Source organism: Ipomoea triloba, chromosome 6 (assembly GCF_003576645.1).
Source record: "Ipomoea triloba cultivar NCNSP0323 chromosome 6, ASM357664v1".
NCBI classification, from domain to species: domain Eukaryota; kingdom Viridiplantae; phylum Streptophyta; class Magnoliopsida; order Solanales; family Convolvulaceae; genus Ipomoea; species Ipomoea triloba.
This window is the reverse complement of record NC_044921.1, coordinates 21,220,239-21,242,424: the sequence shown is the minus strand read 5'-3', so window position 1 is coordinate 21,242,424 and position 22,186 is coordinate 21,220,239. Positions and strand designations below refer to the sequence as shown.

At 34.5% G+C, this 22,186-nt stretch overlaps 3 protein-coding genes across 3 annotated transcripts; 2 read left to right on the top strand and 1 right to left on the bottom strand.

The window, feature by feature from the left end:
* Positions 1 to 370: 370 nt before the first annotated feature.
* Positions 371 to 6,194, top strand: LOC116022029 (kinesin-like protein NACK2). The gene is made up of 15 exons (XM_031262576.1): positions 371 to 553; positions 945 to 1,219; positions 1,330 to 1,419; positions 1,498 to 1,598; positions 1,718 to 1,831; positions 1,912 to 1,993; positions 2,119 to 2,186; positions 2,575 to 2,634; positions 2,719 to 2,843; positions 3,324 to 3,522; positions 3,729 to 3,866; positions 4,084 to 4,173; positions 4,288 to 5,160; positions 5,324 to 5,628; positions 5,727 to 6,194. The coding sequence occupies exons 2-15, from the start codon at positions 964 to 966 to the stop codon at positions 6,055 to 6,057; spliced, it is 2,832 nt and encodes a 943-aa protein (XP_031118436.1). The 5' UTR covers positions 371 to 553; positions 945 to 963; the 3' UTR covers positions 6,058 to 6,194.
* A 600-nt stretch (positions 6,195 to 6,794) lies between these two features.
* LOC116022915 (eukaryotic translation initiation factor 3 subunit K) lies at positions 6,795 to 9,387 on the top strand. The gene is made up of 8 exons (XM_031263827.1): positions 6,795 to 7,027; positions 7,143 to 7,199; positions 7,317 to 7,367; positions 7,503 to 7,565; positions 8,035 to 8,085; positions 8,175 to 8,241; positions 8,367 to 8,449; positions 8,964 to 9,387. Exons 1-8 carry the CDS (start codon positions 6,902 to 6,904, stop codon positions 9,165 to 9,167), a joined length of 702 nt encoding a protein of 233 aa, XP_031119687.1. The 5' UTR covers positions 6,795 to 6,901; the 3' UTR covers positions 9,168 to 9,387.
* A 150-nt stretch (positions 9,388 to 9,537) lies between these two features.
* Positions 9,538 to 17,665, bottom strand: LOC116022914 (phosphoinositide phosphatase SAC4). The gene is made up of 16 exons (XM_031263825.1): positions 16,972 to 17,665; positions 16,186 to 16,390; positions 15,936 to 16,101; positions 15,536 to 15,758; positions 15,104 to 15,180; positions 14,412 to 14,599; positions 14,235 to 14,332; positions 13,846 to 13,979; positions 13,626 to 13,751; positions 13,125 to 13,491; positions 12,832 to 12,953; positions 12,494 to 12,607; positions 12,010 to 12,195; positions 11,756 to 11,914; positions 10,763 to 10,871; positions 9,538 to 10,126 (listed from the first exon to the last, which is right to left on the bottom strand). Exons 1-16 carry the CDS (start codon positions 17,116 to 17,118, stop codon positions 10,007 to 10,009), a joined length of 2,541 nt encoding a protein of 846 aa, XP_031119685.1. The 5' UTR covers positions 17,119 to 17,665; the 3' UTR covers positions 9,538 to 10,006.
* Positions 17,666 to 22,186: the final 4,521 nt, after the last annotated feature.

The window sequence follows — 22,186 nt, the reverse complement described above, 5'->3', positions numbered from 1 at the left end:
TATGTATATAATATGTTAATTATAAATATATAATATAAACTATCTGTAATGCTCATGGCAAACATGGTCTACAACATAATTTGCAATGACCATATAAACCCAACAAGTAAATAAAAAGTCTAAATAATGGCCCAAATCCGAGTAATTATGTGCTTTTTTTTATTTTTCAAATTTGTTAGTGGAGAAATGGAGCGTTGGATGTTCAGAGCGATGGAGCCAATCCATATACGAACACCAATCAAACGCCTCCAGCGAGGCGTACGGAAACGCCTCAAACAGTCAAGAAGAAACATTTATTAATTATTTTCAAAAATTAATTAATTAATTACGAATTGGAGCGATAGGTAGCCGTTACTTTCCTTGTGCAAACTCAAAAAACTAGAGATCCATTTCACGTCTCCACTTGGGGAAATCTCCTGAAGAAAGTCAAAGAAAAACAAATTTTCACACGAACAGTTCATCTTGATCCTGGGATTCAACTTCCGCTTCAAGTTTTCGCATTCCCGGGACAAGTTTTGTGTAATCCTCAAGAGCTCTTCAAGTTATTTCTCTGGTAAATACGTAGCTTTCTTGTTTATTTGCCCTGTAGAAACTGCCTATGTGTGTTAGTCTGGGTTTTCATAGGCTATTTCGTGTTCCATTTTACTCACAATTTGGATTAGCTGGGAAAATGCGCTGCTCTTCTTAATCTGTGCTTCTTGATTTCTTGATGCTCGCATAAGTATTTGATAAATTTGTCTAATAATTGCATACACACTAGGTTCTGGGTAAACTGAGTAGTGCCGCTTAAGTGTTGGATGAAATGACACTATTAGTTTAATTGCATTAGAGAACTATTTGCAGTTCTTTTTAGTTAGTTTCTTTGGGGAATGTGGGTGATGGTTTCAGAATTTGTGTAGGGTACAAATGAATTATCTGCCTATTGTTGCTAACTCTTTTTACAGAATGTTATAGTTTCTCAAGATGACAATAGGAACGCCACCATTGTCAAAGATTAGTAGGAGGACTCCTTCACGTGCTGCTGTCAATAGGACTCCCCAGTGTACTCCAGGTAAAGCAAAGGTCAGCGAAGAGAAGATTCTTGTTACTATTCGTGTGAGGCCGTTGAGCCCAAAAGAACAAGCTTCTTATGATCTTGTTGCCTGGGATTTCCCTAGTGACCACACCATTGTTTCAAAGAACTTGAATCATGAACGCCATTCAGGATCATACTCCTTTGGTACGTAGCAAAATTCTGTGGTTGAACCTTGATAGATGACTTTTGTTAGAGATTTTATCTTTGAAATTTTGTTTGCTTATGTAGTTGTGTATGGGTAACCTACTTGACAGATTTCGTCTTTGGACCAATCTGTTCGACTCGAAAGGTCTATGAAGAAGGGGCAAGAGATGTTGCTCTCTCCGCATTGAGTGGAATTAATGGTAAAGAGCTGATTTTCACTTTTAAATTTTGGTTTTCTATATATTTCACTTGCCTTGACATTTTGCATTCTCCAACAGCAACAATTTTCGCCTATGGGCAGACAAGTAGTGGAAAGACATTTACAATGAGGGGAATTACTGAAAATGTTGTTAAGGACATTTATGAACACATAAAAAATGTAAGCTATTAATCTCCTATAATATTTTGCAGTTTGTTTGTTTCACGGAGAACATAATTCAATGTTGTATTTGAATTTTGGTAGTGAAGAAATTTCTTTGATTTCATCTTGTCTTACAGACGGTAGAAAGGGACTTTGTCTTGAAATTTTCTGCCTTAGAGATCTACAATGAGACTGTAATAGACCTATTGAACAATGAGTCTGGCTCACTTCGTTTATTGGATGATCCTGAGGTATGTGTTTTTGAAAGGAAGCTGTGTATGATTGCTTTTCTTAATATTGTTTGACTAGAAATTTAGATTTGTGACTACAGAAGGGAACTATAGTTGAAAAACTAATTGAAGAGATTGTTGAGGATGACCAGCACTTAAGGCATCTAATTAAAATTTGTGAAGGTAGATCCTGTGTCATTGGTACTCTGCAATATAACCTTTTTAAAGCATCTGCATTGAGAAAAATTTTATACTATAAAATTATCTTATGAATTTGATCATGTACTCACAAACACCTATGGTTGCAGCTCAAAGACAAGTGGGAGAAACTGCTCTAAATGACAAGAGCTCAAGGTCACATCAGATAATTAGGCTGGTAAGCTTATTTCTGTGTTCCTCTTTTGGGCTTTCATTGAAGATCTTTTTCATTCTTGTTCCTCCTTACTAAGCTTTACTGCCAATGGATAGATCACAAAAATAGATGTTGTCTGTTCAAAGCTAATGCTAATAATTTAGCTTCTCATAAATCCTGTAAATTCAGTACAAAGCTGCCAATGATTAGTTGCTCTTAATACAAGCTGCTTCTTTCCTTTTCTTCATAATTGTCTTTGTGAATTATGGTAAAAGCATGAAATTATTTATAGTTACCTCAAGTCCCTTTACCTCCATGGATAGTGTTGATCATTAACCTACTTTATTTTGAATCCTAAGCATGCAATTGCACTTGACATTTCATGACTTGTTCATTAATTTATTCTTCCCAGACCATTGATAGCAGTATTAGAGAAAACTCTGGGCAAGTAAAGTCCCTTTTAGCAACTCTGGTATGTCTTTGTCATACAGTGCTAAATTTTCTTAACTTGAGCATGAATTTGGATCTTTCATATATTAATGTTGGCAATGTGCAGAATCTTGTGGATCTTGCCGGAAGTGAGCGTGCTTCACAAACAAGTGCAGGTGGTACAAGGTTGAAGGAAGGAAGCCACATAAATAGAAGTTTGCTGACTTTGACCACTGTAATTAGGAAGCTAAGGTAAGAGAATGCTTGCAAATGATTGATGGATTTGTGCAGTACTTAATTTCAATTTAGCTGGGTCATCTACATGGATTATGTGTCTTCCTTTAATTCTTTTGCATATGAGAATCGTTTTCTATTCTTTTCTGATAACCAGTTTCCTTCATGAAGAATAGTAGACAGAATTGATGCAGGTGTGCTCTATTTTATCAATGGTAGACTACTACTAGTCTCAGTTTTATAAGACATAATACCAATTTAGTTGGGATCAGCTACATGGATTACAGTTCTCTCTTCAGTCATTTTGCATCACAGATTATCTAAATGGTTATGTCTATAAGACTTCAATCCCAATTCAGCTTTTTAGTTATGTCACTTGGTCATTCTCTGTAAATTAGTTTGTGGCATCTCTTGATATTTTGTTGTATCAAGTGATTTTGGATTATCTGTCTTGAAATAAGGGGCTGGAGTAGTTTACTTGCTGGATTTCTTTTGCAGTGGTGGAAGGAGGAATGGTCACATTCCCTACAGAGATTCAAAACTGACAAGGATATTACAGCCCTCTCTCGGGGGAAATGCTCGAACTGCAATCATCTGCACTATGAGCCCTGCTTTAAGTCATGTGGAGCAATCTCGTAACACGCTTTCATTTGCAACCAGTGCAAAAGAAGTCACAAATAGTGCCCAAGTAAACATGGTATGCTTTTGTATAACCTTCTGTCTTCTAGATTTGCTTCTCCTTTATGTCTGATACTTGCACTAAATTAACTTTCAGAAGGAAATTTCTATGTCTACTTGGAGTAGTCTTTTTATGTTTCTACCTATATCACTATATGAGCCAACTGGCAAAGGGTACTAAATAGTGATGTGTATTTTTCATTACCAATGTTTACCAATGTTTAGGTAGTTGCAGAGAAGCAATTAGTGAAAAAGTTGCAAAAAGAAGTTGCTAGACTTGAAGCAGAGCTCCGAACTCCTGATTCCTGTGCTTCTCCATGTCTAAAATCCTTACTGTTGGAAAAGGAAACGAAAATCCAGCAGGTAAAGTGAGGACTCTTCAATGTAGTGAGCATCCTAGCTAAAGTTTTACACTTTTACCGGCATTACAAACTGACATGTAGCATCATTTGCTTTCTATCAAGAATGTATTAAATTGTGCCAGCTACAAGACTGTTTTGTCTTTCAAGTATCTTAATCATATAGTCAAGTTGAAGCAGAAGTGATGGTATTATTCTGATGGATGTATTTTGAGTTGCAGATGGAGCAAGAGATAAATGAACTGAAACGTCAAAGGGACAATGCTCAATCCCAGCTTGAACAAGAAAGAAGTGCAAGAAAAGAGATCAAGGTAAGGAGAATGGGATGTATCTCAGCAAACTTGCTTCGCTCTTCCCCCGAACAAAAAAAAAAAAACTCCATGATAAACATAAATCAACTGAAGTTTAAGCTTTTGGTGTTGCAGGGTTCAGATGATCAAGGGCCTTCTCATCAAGTAGTTAGATGTCTTTCTTTTTCAACTGAAAACGAAAAAGGTTTTAATGGGCCTATCTCAAGAACGCAGAGAAGTCACAAGTTATTTGGGAGAAATGCTGCAGTTAGGCACTCAGCCGGTTCTACAGATCTCTCAATGCTGGTGAATGAAATTAGAAAGCTTGAAATGAGGCTGAGGCAGATTGGTGAAGAAGCAACCCATGCACTTGAGTTACTTCATAAAGAGTTTGCATCTCACCGAATTGGGAGTCAAGGTGCCACAGAAACTATTGCAAAATTGCTATCTGACATAAAGGGCACACACAGAGTAAATTCTGTTCCAGAGAAAATTCAAATAAAAGATAAAGCTAGCCTCAAAGAGGAGATTGCCCGGTTGAAATCCCAAGAAAGCAGCTTTAAAGCTTTGGAGATGAAGCTCGAGAGTGTCCAAAGATCAATAGACAAATTAGTTATGCATCTTCCAAGTGGTGATGAAACTCCTGAGTCAAGGACTCCATCAAGAAAGAAAAAGGTCCTGAGCAATACTGGCAACATGCCAAATCTAATACGGTCTCCATGTTCACCTATGTCTTCTACACGTGATGTAGTGTATAATGAAGTTGAGAACAAGGCCCCAGAGGACAGCGATGAATTTCATGACCAGAGAAGTAAGGAATCTAGCTACATCTCGTCAGCGAAGGGTACCCCTGATTCAAAACAATCAAACTCTGTTAGTGTTAAGAAAATGCAAAGGATGTTTAAGAAAGCAACCGAGGACAACATTAGGAACATTAAAGCCTATGTTACTGAGCTAAAGGAGCGGGTGGTTAAGCTCCAATACCAAAAACAACTACTAGTTTGCCAGGTGACAAATTGTTTCTTCATGCTGGTCCATCTTTTTTAGGATATATGCCTTAGATTAGACGATCTAGTTTATGCTGTAAATGTGTCTTTTTTAGGATATGCTTTAGATTAGACTATCTAGTTTATGCTGTAAATAATCTCCATATGCCTTTTCATATGATCAGGTATTAGAGTTGGAAGCAAATGATGCTGCAATTGAGCAAACTGAGTTTGTCGACCAATCTCCCGCATCATGGCACTTGATATTTGAGGATCAAAGAAAGCAAATCATAATGTTGTGGCACTTATGTCACGTGCCATTGGTGCACCGGACTCAGTTTTATCTGTTGTTTAAAGGAGATCCTTCAGATCAGATATATATGGAAGTTGAGCTCAGAAGGCTGACATGGTTGGAGCAGCATCTGGCAGAGCTAGGAAATGCTAGTCCAGCACTTTTAGGCGATGATCCTGCAAGCTATGTGTCATCAAGGTATTATAAATCGAAATTTCCAACTGATTATAGCATTGTCTAGTTAACGCTTAACAGAAACACTGTAACATTTAACATACACAAATTTATGAACACAGCATTAAAGCCCTGAAGCAGGAGAGGGAATACCTAGCAAGGAGGGTGAATACAAAGCTTAGTGCAGAAGAGAGGGAAATGCTTTACATAAAGTGGGATATTCCAGTTGATGGGAAACAAAAGAGGAGGCTGTTGTTTGTGAATAAACTCTGGTCTGATCCTCTTAGCATGGAGAATGTGCAGGAAAGTGCACAAATCGTCGCGAAGCTTGTGGGATTCTGGGAAACAGAAGAGCCTGTTTCCAAGGAGATGTTTGAGCTCAACTTTGTTTCTCCTTGTGACAAGAAAACATGGTTGGGTTGGAGCCTGATATCTAATCTGTTACACTTGTAAAGAAGAACAACTACCATGATGACTCAACTAGTATTGTGTGTAATATCTCTTACCATGTTTAGTATGAATATGGTAGCCCTGGTTTAGAGCAGTTGCTAATATGAAATTAATAAAATAATGTTGATTTTCAAGAATGAAAGCCAACTTGGTTAGGTTATTGATTTGGTAACCACGAGATTCCAAGTTTGACTCTCACTGATAGTGTTCCACCGGTCATTTTTATTTGAGTCGGTTAGTTATGGACAATCTAGATTGGTTTACCTCCTTATGGTCGTTTGCTGCCTAAGATCACAAGATAATTTATTCTGTGCACATCTTCAAATAGTGGTTAAAATGGATATCTAGTTTGATTCCCACTTGTTCAAAAAAAAAAAAAGTATAATTCCCACACACTATTGGAAAATTTAAATAATATAATAAGACAAAGGCATATAAGTCTCAAAATCTTTAATATGAATAAATAAACATTAAAAATAATATTAAAGTAATAACTCAAAATTTGTTAATTTATTCTAATTCATACTCTCTATATTATCTTGTAATTCAGAATAAAAAATAAGCATGAAAGAAACAAAAGTGCAACGCATGACAATCACTTAGAGACGAATTCTACAATTATAATATAATTTAGGACGAAAAGTGTAATTTAAAAAAAAATAATTATTTTGTAGCAGAAAAAAAAATAAAAGGAAAGGAAAATTAAAATAGAGAGAGGTATATTTATGAACGCTTCGTCCGCCACTACCAGCCTTTAAGCCCTAGAAACCTCTGCAGCTGTAAACTTGAGCTCGGAAAATCTCACCGGCGGGCGCTGCGTGTTTGAATCGTCGAGAAGCTTCAGAAAATGGGGAGAGAGGTGGCTGGACAAAATCAGCCGTCGTCGCTGTCATACACGGTGGAGCAACTCATCGTCGTCAATCCTTACAATCCAGACATCCTCCCTGATCTCGAGAACTACGTCAATGAACAGGTCCGAATTACAATAACGTCCAGATCAGATTTTGTAACGCTTCTGATTAATCTACAGATTGCTTAAGCTATTTTTTCTCGTGCTAATGAAGTTTTCGGTTTTCGGTTTAAATTAGGTTTCTTCGCAGACTTATAATTTGGATGCAAATCTTTGCCTTTTGCGTCTTTATCAGGTCAGTTTTAGGCTCTTCATATTCTCTTGTGGACTTGTAGGGATCTAATTTGATGCTGGAATCTATATAAATATTTTTAAAGCTGATTTTTTGGGGGTACTGTTCTGGTGATTGTAGTTTGAGCCTGAGAGGATCAGTACACAAATTGTTGCTCGCATTTTGGTCAAGGTATATCAAGTTCTTGTTTTATATTTATAAATGAAAAGCATTGAGTGATATTTCTTTTTAGACAATTGACATTAATTAATCCTAATTTGGTTTACTTCTCTTTGTTAAATTTCTGGTTCTTTTGATTTGAGGCAGGCTCTGATGGCCATGCCAGCGCCAGATTTCAGCCTTTGCCTTTTTCTAATCCCAGAACGAGTGGTATGTATAAGGAGTATATATGAATTCTCATTGTGACATTAATCATATTATTATTATTTCATATCTAACAAATTTTTAAGCCTGGATGTTTTTACAAGTATGCAGTCTCTGATGTTTTTGTTTGTTAAAATTATAAAAAATGGATATGAATACAGAATAAAAACCTTTAACTTTGTATAGTTGGTTCAAAACAAACTTTGTTTTTTTAATGCTTTTGGTGAAAGATACAATTTCTTTGATCAACTATTATATTTAATACTCAGCAGTCCTTTAGTTTTTAAAGGACAACTCTTTAGTTGCCCAGTTGGCTCATCTGCCATTCGCCTTTTCTAGTTCTCAGGCCTTAGTGCCAAGTGTTGTTTATCGTTCCACCTTCTCTGTCTTTTTAATACCATTGGAGCATTGGGCAATAAGTATATGTAGTTTAAATGGTTGAAACCGTTGAATAATGTTTATTTTTAATGACCAGCAAATGGAAGAACAGTTCAAGACTCTAATTGTTCTCTCACACTACTTGGAGGTACGTTAAAGTTAAATAGCATTATTTACTAATAGCTATCCGTCATGGGAATAATAACCAAGTTCATAGCAACCAATCTTTCTATGCAGACAGCAAGATTCCGCCAATTTTGGGATGAGGCAGCTAAGAGTCGTCATATAGTAGAAGTTGTGCCAGGTAGGTGTCTAATAAATTTTCTTGGTCCTTGGGCGCTTGCTTATCAACTCATATATGGTATTACAATATGTTGCACCTCAAACAATGAATAAGTGAAATTACAACTATTGGAATATTTTTTGCAGGTTTTGAACATGCAATTCAAATGTATGCGATTCATGTTCTTTCACTGACCTACCAAAAGGTCCCTCGGTCTGTTCTTGCCGAGGTATGCTTTTTCATTTTTTAATTTTATTTTCTGGCACACAATTGAGTGCTTATTGTGAAGATCGAACTATAGCATATATGGCATCATTCTCATTTAGTAAAAAATAGTGCCAAGAACTTGTAAACATGCTTGGAACTTGGATCAACAATTCTATACAATCCTTTGGTTTTTATAATATTCCTGAAGATTCTATGAATCTCTACATCTCTATATAATTTTGGAATGTTCTACAAATTTGGGAAAACTATATACAAGTGTGGAAAATGGCCGGGACAATGTAGCTAACCTCTGAAATGTGTAGCAATGTAGCTTAGGCACGACAATTTGCTATTTTTATAGTCTGTTTGACTTCACTCACAAGGTTCTGTATTACAGAGTATTTATTTCTAAGTTTAAAGTTGGGTTTAGATTATTACTCAAGTTCTGTGTATTTGTGTGGTGTCTCTCTTCTCAAATCCATAGTCTTTTTGGCAGAAAAATATTAATTAAATGCTGTATAATTGCCATATGACAGGCCATTAACATTGAAGGTCTTTCTCTGGACAAGTTCCTTGAACACCAAGTGTCAAATTATGGCTGGGTCATAGAGAAAGGTCATGGCAGGGGCCAACTCATCACCATCCCCCAAAATGAGTTCAACCATCCAGCACTGAAGAAAAACACAAGTGATGGTGTCCCGTTGGAACATGTTACCCGTATCTTCCCCATACTTGGCTAGATTGAATACCCACAAATTGGGTAATTCTCTCCTATGTGAGGTTGAAGCTTGAGTCCGTTGAGCATCAATAGTAACTTTCTCATTTGAGTTTGCTTATTTTTTTTGTCAGAATGATAGTTTACATTGCAGTTTGTATCACTACTTTGACATGAAATGTTAAATTCCTTTTTGTTCTCTAAGACTCATTTGCACTCAGTCAAAAATTTGTTCTTTTTTTCCATTCATTTTAAGTACGAGTATTAATTTAGTATTAAGTCTATTCTTTAAAAATTCACCAATACACACACACACACACACACACATATATATATATGAACTGTGTCCTTGAGAATCTCAGGAGCATTCCTATCATATCCAGCTTGAATTCCAGTTTACCAAGAAAATGGCTGGAAGCCTTATTTGCATACTTAACAAACATCACAGGAAACAAAGTTTAATACAGATAGTGTAACATATTTGCAGTATGAACTGTTGTTACCAATACAAACACGTACATGTTATTGAATTAATTGGCCTAAAGACTATACTTAGTGAAGCTCTCACAGGTCAAAACCATGTAATATTTACAATAAGTAAACACATTCCAGAAGAAAGGACGGGAAAAGAAATGAGGAAGGCGTGCTTGCCCTCCTGAAAGAATTTTTGTAGAATCATCGGCTATGCAGTGTCAGTAGTTCCGTACTAAAGTATAAGCTTGGCTGATCTCTCTGGAAAATCATACAACTAAGAACCCGCCACAACGGGTTATCCTCCCAGTTTTGGTACCCTTCAGAGTCAAATGCACTTCTAGAAAATCGATTTGTTCAGCTCAAATGTGTGTCCAAATGCAGAAAATGACATCAATGACAAAGTGTCTCTCCATAGGTAACCCAACACACAAAACTATCTGAAAATTCCTCGAGAACTTCATAAATATGGGTGTCCTTGTAAGGTAGCTCTACTCCAGCATACCTCTTGCCCTACAAATACAGCAGGGGCTTGCTTAATAAAAAACATGCAAAGGAAATGCAGACAGAGATATATTAATGTAATCTGTACACAACTGTGTTGGCATTTCTTGTTTACCAAAAGAAAAAGGATACGCTCAAATTAAAATCAAGAAGTCAAAAGAGGAGTGCTATGTATTGAACAGCTCGGTCATATAGACTTTAGACAAGACTAGTTGAGCCCATTGAAGGAAGCATAAAACTTCCCCTTGAAAATGCAAATGGGGGTGGAAACCCTGAGAATCTAGTTTGGTTTCCTTTGTCTTTAGTACCAAAAATAAATTGAAGGAGCATCATGCTGTTCCTTTAGATCTTGTTTCATGATGTAGAGAAATGCACTCAGAAAAAGTAACTGTGTCTTGCAATAAATTAACACACCCCATTCTCTCAAGAGTAAACACACACACAAAGTGAAACTGGGAATTTATAAGAAATTAACTACAATCAAACTAGGAATTTAAAGGACAAGCTCACTAATAAAGAAGGTACAAAGGGTAACTGTCACAAATGAAATTAAACATGTCATGCCTCAGTGTGAAATACCATATCTCTGGAAATTTATGTTCATGTTAGTGCTACTAGTTAAAGGTAGAAGAAAAGGTTACTGACCTTTGTACTAGATTCACCCTCACTGGTGGAAGGGGTAGATTCTCCAGCCATTTCATTGACAACATTATCTGATGACATACCAGCAATTGGAGAGATTGTGTACATCGATCTGCAGCAAAAATAATGAACTTCCAGTTTTAGCAATAAATTTATTGCATAGTATAAGCAAGTCCAAATGGAATGAATTAAAAGGTTACCTGTCCTGCAATGGACAGTTTTGAGTACGTTGCAGGATACCATGAATAACTCTATCCAGCAATTAATGTCATTCATGATTTACCCAATTCATCCATTTGACCATTTCCACAAACCACTATCACACTTCATAACCACTTTTAAGGCCAACTTAAGAGTTAAGAGTCAGGAACACATTACAATATAGTAATATTTACCTTCACTAAGATCCATAGACATTGTTAAAAGGAAAGTTTTTTATTTGCTTTCCTGAGTTCTCTGATTCTGTTATTATTCTTTCTATTTTTAACTTCCAAATCTGTAGCTGGAATTCCTCTAATTTATTCACTAACTTTCCATTTTTCAATTATTAGGTACTTTTTGTTTCCTCTTTCAGTAGCATTCCTTGCCTATATAAACGGTTGCCCTGTTGAAAGAGTGAATAAAAATTTAATATTTTCCAACAACAAATTCTTATCTTTTTGGCATTAGAGCCAGGTTCTAATAATATCAGACTACTTTACAGGGAGAAGGGTGAACAAGAAGAAAATTTTTGGGAACATTGTATCCCTTTCTGTTGAAAGCGAGAACAAGGATTAATATTTTCTAGGGGCAGGTTCTACCTTTTTGAGATACATTATAAGGAATATGTATGCGAAAAACAAATGACAGAAACACCAAAAGGGTTTACTTGTCTTTTCAGATTGAAAAAATGAAAATTGCTGCAGCTGAGCTGACTTCCTCGCATATATAGACAGCCAAGTCCTAATTTGTGAAATTTGAGCCTAGAATATAACTGAGTTGTTGCAAACTAATTACCTTTCTAATAGCTCTTCCTCACAGGAATTTCCAGAAGAAGAAAGCCAGTCTAAGTCAACAAAGTTTGAGCAATCAGATGCATCCCCATTTTCGTGTTCAATGCATCTATCTCTTGGCAGGTCTACAAAAAGCTCCCTTGCAGGCATAGAGGGAGTATACCTGAACAGGAAATTAGAAGGTAAAAAGTAAACAAATATTCTCAGTGTGGACAAGAAAGAAATGGAAGTGGGGATTCATTAACTTGCTTATAATACCTAGAATATGTCAAACCACTTCCACAAGTTGAAATTTCCGGTGTTGATTCAGAGGGCAGTTTGCTTCCTTGTGATTGATCAGAAAAGTCAGCATTAGAAAAATCCTTTTCAAAGGTCCTGGTAGGTATGGGCGATTGGCTTTCATGAAGAATATTCCCATCTGAGAATGATCTTTTGAAGAGAGACCTGCTTGAGAAAAGCATACGCCCAGACACATCAGTGTACAAAATGCAAGCAAGAAAAATCACATCAAGATCAAGAAAGGAATTTAAGGTCTGTTAATTGTGGAAGGTGAATTCTAAAATGAGAGCCATGATCTGTTGTGATTGTTCAAGTTGTGTGTTGTCTATTCTGTATCAGTGTCTAAAGGGGAGGAAGGAAAGAACTTTAGAGTTTAAACTTCTACCGAATATACCAAAAGCTTATCATCCTAACATAACCCAATAAACATGTCCAGCTATAAAAAGTTCACCCATCACTATACCTTCCATATTCATCAACATTTGACTCTCCATGCCTACCGACATTGTAATGCTGGTCAGAGTCCAACTCCCAAATGTCAGGGTTTCCTTCTTGAGGCTGAAAGTGCCCCAAGAATCTGCTCAGAAATTTCCATCACTGGTTAGTCAAATCCAAAGAAATTCACCTCAATCAATATTAAACAAATCTTAGAGCATTCAAGGTAGTTTAGAAGGGAGGATAAGCATCTGGATAACATATAGAATGCTCTAAACATCTTCCCGTTCTTCCAAGTCCCTTAAGCCCAGTGAAACAAGAAAAAAAAAAAAAGAGAGTACAAGATAGCAGCAATAATGGACTTACATATTAATAGCATTCTGTTTCTCTGCATCCAAATATGCATTGTTGTAGTATCTCTGAAGAGTTCTGAAGAACTCCTGTGATTGAGTTGCAGCTTTCCACTGACCCCTTCTCTCAGAGAAAATCTAGAGAATAACAAAATACAAGGCATCAATAGTAGGTTTGGAATGGAAACTGACAAAGAAACTATGTAAATTCACACTTCAGAGAAAATATAAATTGTAAATGCATCCACACTCAATCCAAGTACACTTAACAGAACTGACTGCCAGCTAACAAAGTGATGTTAGACTTACCTTATTATGAGCAGCAGAGCCACCATATTGATGAGCTAGTGTATCACCCATTCTCTCATAGAATCCCATTAAATCGTCAGCCAAAGGATCATCAAGGTCAATCTTTGGGGAACTTGTAACCCCCAAAGCACAAAGCTGATGACCCAAAGCAGCCAAACCATATGCATATTGTGCCACATTAGTTCTGTCCAAGCAATCTATGCAATTTGTTCTGAGCACTCCATTCTGTAACATTGGAGGTTTAATGGAAGGATTACCATTAGCTTTCCCTTCAGAACTATCTGAGTCACTATTTTCATCATCACCATGTTTCTCATTATCTGGGTTACAGTGTCTCAATCGGTCCTTATAGCTTGAATCAGAACTCCTGTGCCACGCATAATTGTAAACTCTTCACACAGTTTGATTAGCAAGGGAAAACAACAACAATAATAAATAATGAAGAGGAGATCTCAATGCAATTTATCAGCATCCGATATTTTCCTGGACGAGCAAACTTACTCAAGACAAGGCCATCTTGGACCTTCAGATCCTAAGGGTGGTGTGGCTTGACAGTAGAAGAAGCCTGTCAAATTCAACGCATATGTAGCCACTTTCCCAAGGAAAAACAGGACATTTGTTGCTTTGCTGGAAAAGGGAAAAAAGAGAAGAAAGTGGAATGAAAATTGGATGCTTAGCAACAAAATTGGGAAAGTGAAAAAAGATAGAAAACAATACACACCGTCGAGAATGTTTGTGCAAATCCCAGTGCAGGAACCTAAGACGATGTTCTTCTGATAGATTCTTATTGATGGATTCAATTGCATTAGCAAACTCAGTACGAAGAATGGATTCCCGGGGTCTTTTTTCATGAGTCTGTCAAGACAGAGATCATGTTAGATGTTTGCGTCTTTTTTTGCTTTTTGTTTGTCTTTTAGTGTGAATTTATGTTAGAAAAATGAGCTGTGAAGTTTGCATTTATGAGATAAAAGGATCCAAACTCCTCAGTCTTTCACAATTGTGCAATTCCTATAACCAAAATCTTTGATGCAAAACTTGCTCAGAATACATGATAAAAGCTCTTCCAATAGGTAGTAAAATTACAGCATACAGTGATAAAATCTCCCAAACCTTTATTAGATTCAAAATAATTATGGGGTTCCCATATCTCTTGGCGAGGTTCTCAAAGTGCAGTCTGGTTGCTTCATAAGTTTGATCTTTCTTTGACACTGAATGAAATAAATATTAGTGTGAAAATATTGGATTAGAAAAGATTAGCCATGTAAGCATGAAGTTGCTATATCATACGTATTATATCAGGCTTAATATTTAGGCGTGATGTTTCCTGTGACCAAAAGAGTGGAATTGACCCACGATTTTGGACAACAGAGCTAATCTGCATTGGGGAACCTTCTGCAACATCCTCAAATACAATTTGCTCCGTCTCAACATCATTGGCTACTCTGCCCTTTTCATTCACCCCTCGTTTAAGATATCTAATCAAAAGAAGGGAGTTAGTAAGCATCACCAATGACGTAGAATAGTAAAAAGAAAACTACTGAGCAGATTCCTTATTTTGGTGAGGTAACATCATCAGAACTGTAGTCATAGTTTATGTTTGTCAAGCAAAGACCAATGACAGTCCCTGAAAGTCAAGTGAAGTTGATATATTGTTATCAAGAGCCTAGTTACATAAAATTTCAAAAACAAGGCTTCCCAAAACAGATGGGACATGGATACTTTTGACTTTCCTCAATGTATCATCCATGTTACATGCCAGAATGTTGGAAAGCAACCCCAGACCACTAAAATATGTGATCATATGTGATATATAAGCATTTATATAGTTTTCAGTTTTCAGACATATTAGTAATTCTCCAAACTGCTCCATAAACAAAAATGCAAAATTGTATCAAATAACATAATCTTTAACAAGAATCCATGGCCATAAGAATACTAATGATATGCAATATACACTATAGATACATTTAAATACTGACCTTGTGCCAGCATAATGGCGTGAACGCCGCGCAATAAGTGCCAATTTGAAGTACCGCCCAGATATTGAAAAGGTAGACTGGACTCACCAAGCATAAATAGATCAGCATCCATCACATTTATAAGTTTGTAAAGAAAATACAAGACATATGATGCAGCTGAGAGTTGCTTGTCACATTTATACGTCATCTGACCAACTAGAGATGGAACTGAAGTGAAAACTATCAATTCACATTCTTTGAACTTAAATTTTCAGTGCTATCTCAAACAGAAAAACATATTCTTTTAATAACTAAGCAGGGTAGAGAATTTTAAAAAGAAAATTTCCCTAATTGAAAAATGCTAGCCACCTACAGACCATTCACCAATTCTAGAAGACAATAGATGAAAAAGATTGATCTTCAGCAAGCCAACAAGACAGCTGACAAAATCACCTGCTTGAAAAATCCATAGACCAATGCAACTGTCCAGAAAGTATTATGGAGGATATTCCGTATTCCACAGGTCAAAAACTCATTCCAGACAAACATGGTGCCATATGGGACTTGCCCCGCTAGATTATCACACATGTTCTTCTGTAGACTCCTCATTATGTGGTATGAATAGCTAAAGAAGAAGTCCTTTGTAAGATCCACCATACGCATAAGCTTCTTATATCTACAAATATCCAAAATCAGGAAATAACATGAATAACTACAGACAAAAAAAAAATCATAAATAAATAGATAAAAGAAAACATCTGCAATCAAATGATAAATAGCAATCACAAATAGATTATAACATGGTAACAACTCCAGAGTAGAGAAAATAGCAACATTACAAAGGGAGCATAACCTGTTTTCACTCTTATAATTAGCCATCTTTGACTGAACAGAAGAACTTGGAAGTGGGATTATCTCACTCTTAGAGATTGCATATATGGTATGACCACAAATGTCACCAATCTGCCTCCTCTTTGTAATAAGCAACATGTAGTAAGGCCCCAAAAATTTTATGAACCCTGAAAAGATGACAAAGATTGACATCAGATAAAAGTGTCCTGCAATGGATGAATGAGGCCAACATACTCTCCAATTCTCCATACCAACAATGCCATAACATGTGGTGACAAACTTCAATCCTCCTGTAGATCTGTTTCCTTCATGTATTCTTCTCAACAAATCAGAGCACTCAATTGCAGTGTAAGTGGCAGAATCTTCACGAATGTTAAGTTCAGAAGGCTCCGTCCTATCAATTTTCAAAACTCTCCAGTACGTTCTACTCTTGTTCCTCCCTATCATGTAATACTTCTGCAGAGAAGATTATATTAAATGAAATGAATCCCATGCAGGAAAACATTTCAGAAAGTACCACCATTTTTCAAGCAGGAGCGCAGATTGCTAGAGTTATAATTTGCAGGATATATACACACACATATGACCCAGTAAATTCATCTCATTGGCCAACCATAGGATATGCACCTCATGTCTTAACAGCGAAATTACAAAGTTATTATAAAAATAAAAATGAAATTTAAAACATCCACAACTCAAAATGCATTTACTGGCTTTCTAAGACATCTAGCTGTTTGTGAGCCAGTTATCAGCATTCAAACATTCAGATAGGTGGGGTTATAGTTCTACTAAGACAAACATTCTATCAATCACATAACAGTTTAGAGAATCCTGTAAAATGTGAAAACTTTATACTAGTGAAACTCGCTAGAGTTATTAGAGCACCAAAAACATTGAAATTGCCATAAAAAGAAAAGAAAGGAAACAGAGAATTGGGATGGTCACTTCTTAAGCCATTGAACCTATGAAGATGTCTGAAGTTTCATACTAAACACCCGATGAAAACAAAGTTATAGCAGAAAATGAATAATTGTTACCGAGCGGGTTTCGTATAGACGAAATTTCTGCATAAACCCCTCCGGAGGCGGATCTGGAGGAGACGACAGGCATTGCTGCTGTCGTTTCCCATTGGAAAAGCGCGGTTCCGACGGAGAAGGCGGTGGCTCGTTCCCTGAAGCAGCCATTGGCGGTTAAGCAGATCCCCCGAACAAACTCAATGAATCCCGAGCCAGCCACCGGGCCAGGGAATCAACTGCTCCAGCATTCAATTCCGAAATTCAAAATCTCCAATCTACCAACTGGTGCATATAAACAAACCCACACGCATCATCATCCCCGCCTGTTGCTTCAGATGCGGCATTTTCCCCTGTATCCTCAAATCAACACGTGCTTGAGTCACCCCCAACCCTAACTCCTGTATCTACGCGTATATAGAAACGAAAACGGAACTTGAGAATCACCTCCCGATCTCTCACGATCAAACAATATGCAACGCCAAATCTAAACGCTGAACAATTACGCGGAATATATATATAGATAACAAATACAGAAAATGAAGGACAAAAGAAAATATGAAGTGTGATTATCAGTAGGGATGAAGAGACCGAAATCAAACAAAAATGTGGCAAGTTCTAGAGAAGAGAAACCTGATAAATCAGGCAGAGAGAGAGAGGGAGGGGGAGGGAGAGGGAGAGGGAGAGAGAGATGGAGCTATATTTTTCTTGAGGATGATTGTGATCATAATAATAATAATAATATAAAATTAATAATAATATACTGCTTTATTCATTTCTTCGTATACTCGTATTCAAGTAAGTAATATTTTTTTTTTAAAGTAAGTAATATTTTTAGTTTTATTATTTGTTCCCAAATAACTTATGACTCACTACTTACATAGAAAGCTTTTATATTTATTTATACTATATACATAATAATATCAATTTTAAACATATATTATCGTGTTTCATTCCGGTATTTCTTTTAAATATAATGCGAAAATAAGGTATTTTTATTATTATTTTCAACATAAATTTTAACCTTAAACTCTTTAAATTAAGAACTCTTCACTACTCATGTCTGGGAAGACGGGTGAATAAGATAAATGGTGTGTCTAAATTAACCTACGAGCTTTTAAATATTTGTATATTAGTGTTCACAACACGATATTTTGTTGTTCTTAGTAATATTCGAACATTACATCATGCAACTACTAAGTGAATGAATAAATAAGCAAACAAGAGAGAGAGAGATACCAGGAGGGAGAGAGGGAGGGGATCAAGTTCACATGAAAACAACCTCCAACGAGAATTGCGGACAAATATGATTCACTCATTTTGAATGACCAAAAGTTGAAAATCACTCGAAAAGAGGATGAAAAACGTGATAAAATAATTATGTAATTTTATTTGATTATAATTGGGCATTTAGAATTGAGCCAAGGACCTTGTGGTCCAGTGGCATCAAACCCTTCCCTTTATACGGGAGGTGGTGGGCAGCCTCAGTGGAGGTAATTCTAACTCTTGTGCTTCAATAGGTTGAGAAAGTAGTTATGAAGCTTTCAGTGCACGAAAGACACTACTTGATTCTCATCACTTTTTTCTCTGTGTCATCTCAAGAGTTTTCAAATGCACATTCAATTATCCGCGAATTCACAGTCGCATTTCTTAATGCACAATCATCATAATTACATAAATGTTATCACAATTTTCTTTTTTTCCACTAATTTTTAACCTTTTATCATCCTAGATAAATGGATCAAATTTGTTCACATTTTTATTTGATCCCAATTATTTATTTGTTTGTTTATTTATGATTTCTAAAAGACAAATCATTTTTTTCATGTGCACATTGTTAGTTGTAACGTATGTAGTTGTAGATGGTGCTGGTATGGCTAAAACAGGAATCATGTGGGACTTTAAAAATAATTATGATAAGAAATAGAGAACTAAAGGCTAGGGTATATCTACTTTAATTATTTATTGATTTTTATTTTTAATTATATACTTTAAATTTTAAAAATTATAAACAACTGAATTCTTTATTTTCTTTTAAAAAACGAAAATTTTCTCCAAAAATAAATATTTCGTGCTCGTAAATAATTATACTACTTTATGGAGTTTCAAAACATAATTAGACTTTTTTTTTTTTGGAAATAAAACATAATTAGACTTGTGAAAGAAAAGTACGTAGTTTAATTTAATAATAACGTGATAGTATAAATGCATTCTAATATCTAAGATAGTGGTAAAAACATTTACAAGCATGAAGGAGGGTGTGAAATCCAGAAATATCAACGTGACAGAATATGATCATATGCAACTCTTGTGTTTTGTAAAGGCATGTATGTGTGAATTTTGTTATGTGCAAAAAATCATGCCTAATATTAAAATATTAAAAAATAAAAATAATTAAAAACTGTAGTTGAAATTATATTTTAAGATTGTAAATATTAATCGTCGTATTTAAAAATTATATAGAAAAAAAAAAAAAGAAGAAAATAACATATATATTGTTCAACAATAATGTAACAATTTTGATAAATTTTATACTCTATTTTTACACAATATACATAAATAAATAAAATACCTATAATACTAACCTAGTACTCACATATATTGGTATATATACACAAATAATATATGTATTAAATACACAAACATATACTCAGTATGATTTACCATTAATAGAAATTTAACTAAAATATATTCTACAATTAAATTAATTATATACTGATTTTAATAAAATGATAATTAAAAAATAGGAAATGGATATGATAGGTATAGGTTTATGGTATAATAATGGAGTGCTCAATGTTAGAATTAAATACTAATAGAGTTATAACGGTGTAAGAGTAATTTTGTCTAACATGAATGTAGTATGGAGAATTTTGTCCAATAAAATTAAAGTATACAATATTTAAAGTAAAATATATACCTTTATTAGCATAAAGGTCCATTAATAGTTGAGTGTTTTAATAAAAAAAATGTGATGTCAATTTTATAATTATTATAAACTTTTAAAATTAACTAACTCCGTAATGTTTTTTTCCCTTATTTTTCAATACTCATCAACGATTAATCTATACAAATGGAGGAACATATTCTCACTTAAAGGTCCTATATGTGTATGTGAAAAATGTAACGCTCCTATATGTGTGAAAAATGTAACGCTCCTATATGTGTGAAAAATGTAACGCATATATGTTGCATAAGTTGTCCAAATGCCTAAATGTTCTCGTCCTATTCCAATGCCAAGGATTTGAGGTGATCATTAAAGAAGTTCAATTCCTTTTAATAATATTTTATATTTGAAATTTGTAAATAGAGTAACGTTTATTATAAAGCTCCAATTCATTTATCTAAATTACTAATAACTCAACCATAAATGTATTATATATATGCTTTTAGTAAAAATAAGTTTGAATTTTAAATTTGAATCTCAACAAGCCTAAAAGGTCCTCAAATGCTTTTACATTAGTGTTTGCAATAAGTCAAATTTATATACTTTGTTTTCTATTCATGTACCATACGACTGTTCGTAAAACAAATTTTATAAATTTATTTTGAATTAGTTAATCGGTTGAGTTACACCCCAAGATTATACTTTGTAATGCTGAATGAGATTATGACATACACAATTAAAAAAAAAATTGTGTATTAATTAGCTTAATGAGTTTAGTAGTTGGTAGTAATAAATATGTAGTTTGCTTTAGGGATTGATGGAGTAAAAGAAACGTAGTTGGCATTAATTGAAGTAGCGTTGGATTAGGGGATGCCATGGGGACAATTGGACAAATGCAACCAATCATTGCTTCATCACTTCGTGGAATCAATCTCAACCATAGGTTAACATGCAAAAATATCAAAGCATCTCCCCACCCACACAGATATATATACTTTGAACTGGGCCATAGCATCAGCTTCGACCCGACTGAGTACTTGGAATGATGTAAATCATAATAATTTAGTTGAACACAGAGGTTAAACCCCTTCACTTTGAGAAATTGCTCTCACATTACCGCTGGTGAGACTCGAGTCTTTCTTCTAAAATTTCACATCTATGACGAACTGAACTGCCAATGCGGGATAAACTTTGTTTTTTCAAGGTAAGAACGGTTACATTAAAAAAAATTATAAAAAAGAAAGAGTCAATTGATTTGTGAATAATAAATATAACAAGTAAAATAAAATAGGAGGATAATACAATAAATGCATATAACGGTAAAAGTTAATTGAAACTCTAGCATATTATATTATTAGGTGTGTACGATATTGATGCCTTGTTAATTTGGGAATTAGTTGGCTCACACACTGTATAGTTATTCTATTACTATAACCTGTACTCCATCTAGGTGTATATGTAGATGTTTTTTGGGTTTAGGCAAGTTATTCAATGCACCATTGTCGTCCACATCTTTGTACAATTACATCATCAAACAATCGAGTTGTCCTAAAAAATGTTCATCAATATATATATCAATTCTTTAGTAATAAAATAATCATTTTTATATATAACATTTTTTTAGTAATTTAAAATATTGACATGTATTTAGAGATAGCAATAGGACATAAATATAAATAAATAAATAAATAAATAAATATATATATATATATATATATATATATATATATATATATATAATTATTTAATTAGCTAGGTAGTTTGTTAATACTATTATATATATTTGTTGTCTCATTTTACATGTCTCATTTATTATTCAAGAGTCAAATTAAATTAATTTTTTTTACTTATTTGCTTTAGTCTTTAAAAAAAATTGTGTTTAAAAGTATTTTTAATTTGTAATATAGTTTTTAAACATATAAATTTTAATTTATACATTAATAATAAACAACACATTATAAAAAATTAAATTTAAAATAATTTTTGTTAAGCATTGTTAACTAAACTAGACACATAAATTTAGACGAAGGGAGTAATTGATATAATTATAGTTTACTACTTTGGTACATAAAATTAAAATGTATAAATATAATAATTGCATTAACAAGTGGCTCATGTTATAATATTAGGTATACCATGAAAACAAAATAAAACATATATTCCTATTTCATATGGTACCTAATAATTGGGTTGGTATAAACCTAATCCAGATATTATCAACTCCACTATCTCCAACAGGTAAGGGATGACTACATTATCTAATAATCTAAAAGTATTAAAAATACTATTTGCAAATGAATGTGTATTAATTTAAATTAGAAACTAAATATTTGAATAGAAATAAAATTTGGT

Excerpts from the sequence above, each read along its gene's own strand:
- LOC116022914 (XM_031263825.1), bottom strand. The coding sequence starts at position 17,118 with ATGGCTGCTTCAGGGAACGAGCCACCGCCTTCTCCGTCGGAACCGCGC. Across the intron at positions 13,980-14,234 it reads TTATTTTGAATCTAATAAAG|ACTCATGAAAAAAGACCCCG; the intron begins GTTTGGGAGATT and ends CTGTCTTGACAG. Across the intron at positions 12,954-13,124 it reads GCTCTGCTGCTCATAATAAG|ATTTTCTCTGAGAGAAGGGG; the intron begins GTAAGTCTAACA and ends GTTATTCTCTAG.
- LOC116022029 (XM_031262576.1), top strand. The coding sequence starts at position 964 with ATGACAATAGGAACGCCACCATTGTCAAAGATTAGTAGGAGGACTCCT. Across the intron at positions 1,420-1,497 it reads CGCATTGAGTGGAATTAATG|CAACAATTTTCGCCTATGGG; the intron begins GTAAAGAGCTGA and ends ATTCTCCAACAG. Across the intron at positions 2,635-2,718 it reads AGTCCCTTTTAGCAACTCTG|AATCTTGTGGATCTTGCCGG; the intron begins GTATGTCTTTGT and ends GGCAATGTGCAG.
- LOC116022915 (XM_031263827.1), top strand. The coding sequence starts at position 6,902 with ATGGGGAGAGAGGTGGCTGGACAAAATCAGCCGTCGTCGCTGTCATAC. Across the intron at positions 7,566-8,034 it reads TTCTAATCCCAGAACGAGTG|CAAATGGAAGAACAGTTCAA; the intron begins GTATGTATAAGG and ends TTTAATGACCAG. Across the intron at positions 8,450-8,963 it reads CTCGGTCTGTTCTTGCCGAG|GCCATTAACATTGAAGGTCT; the intron begins GTATGCTTTTTC and ends GCCATATGACAG.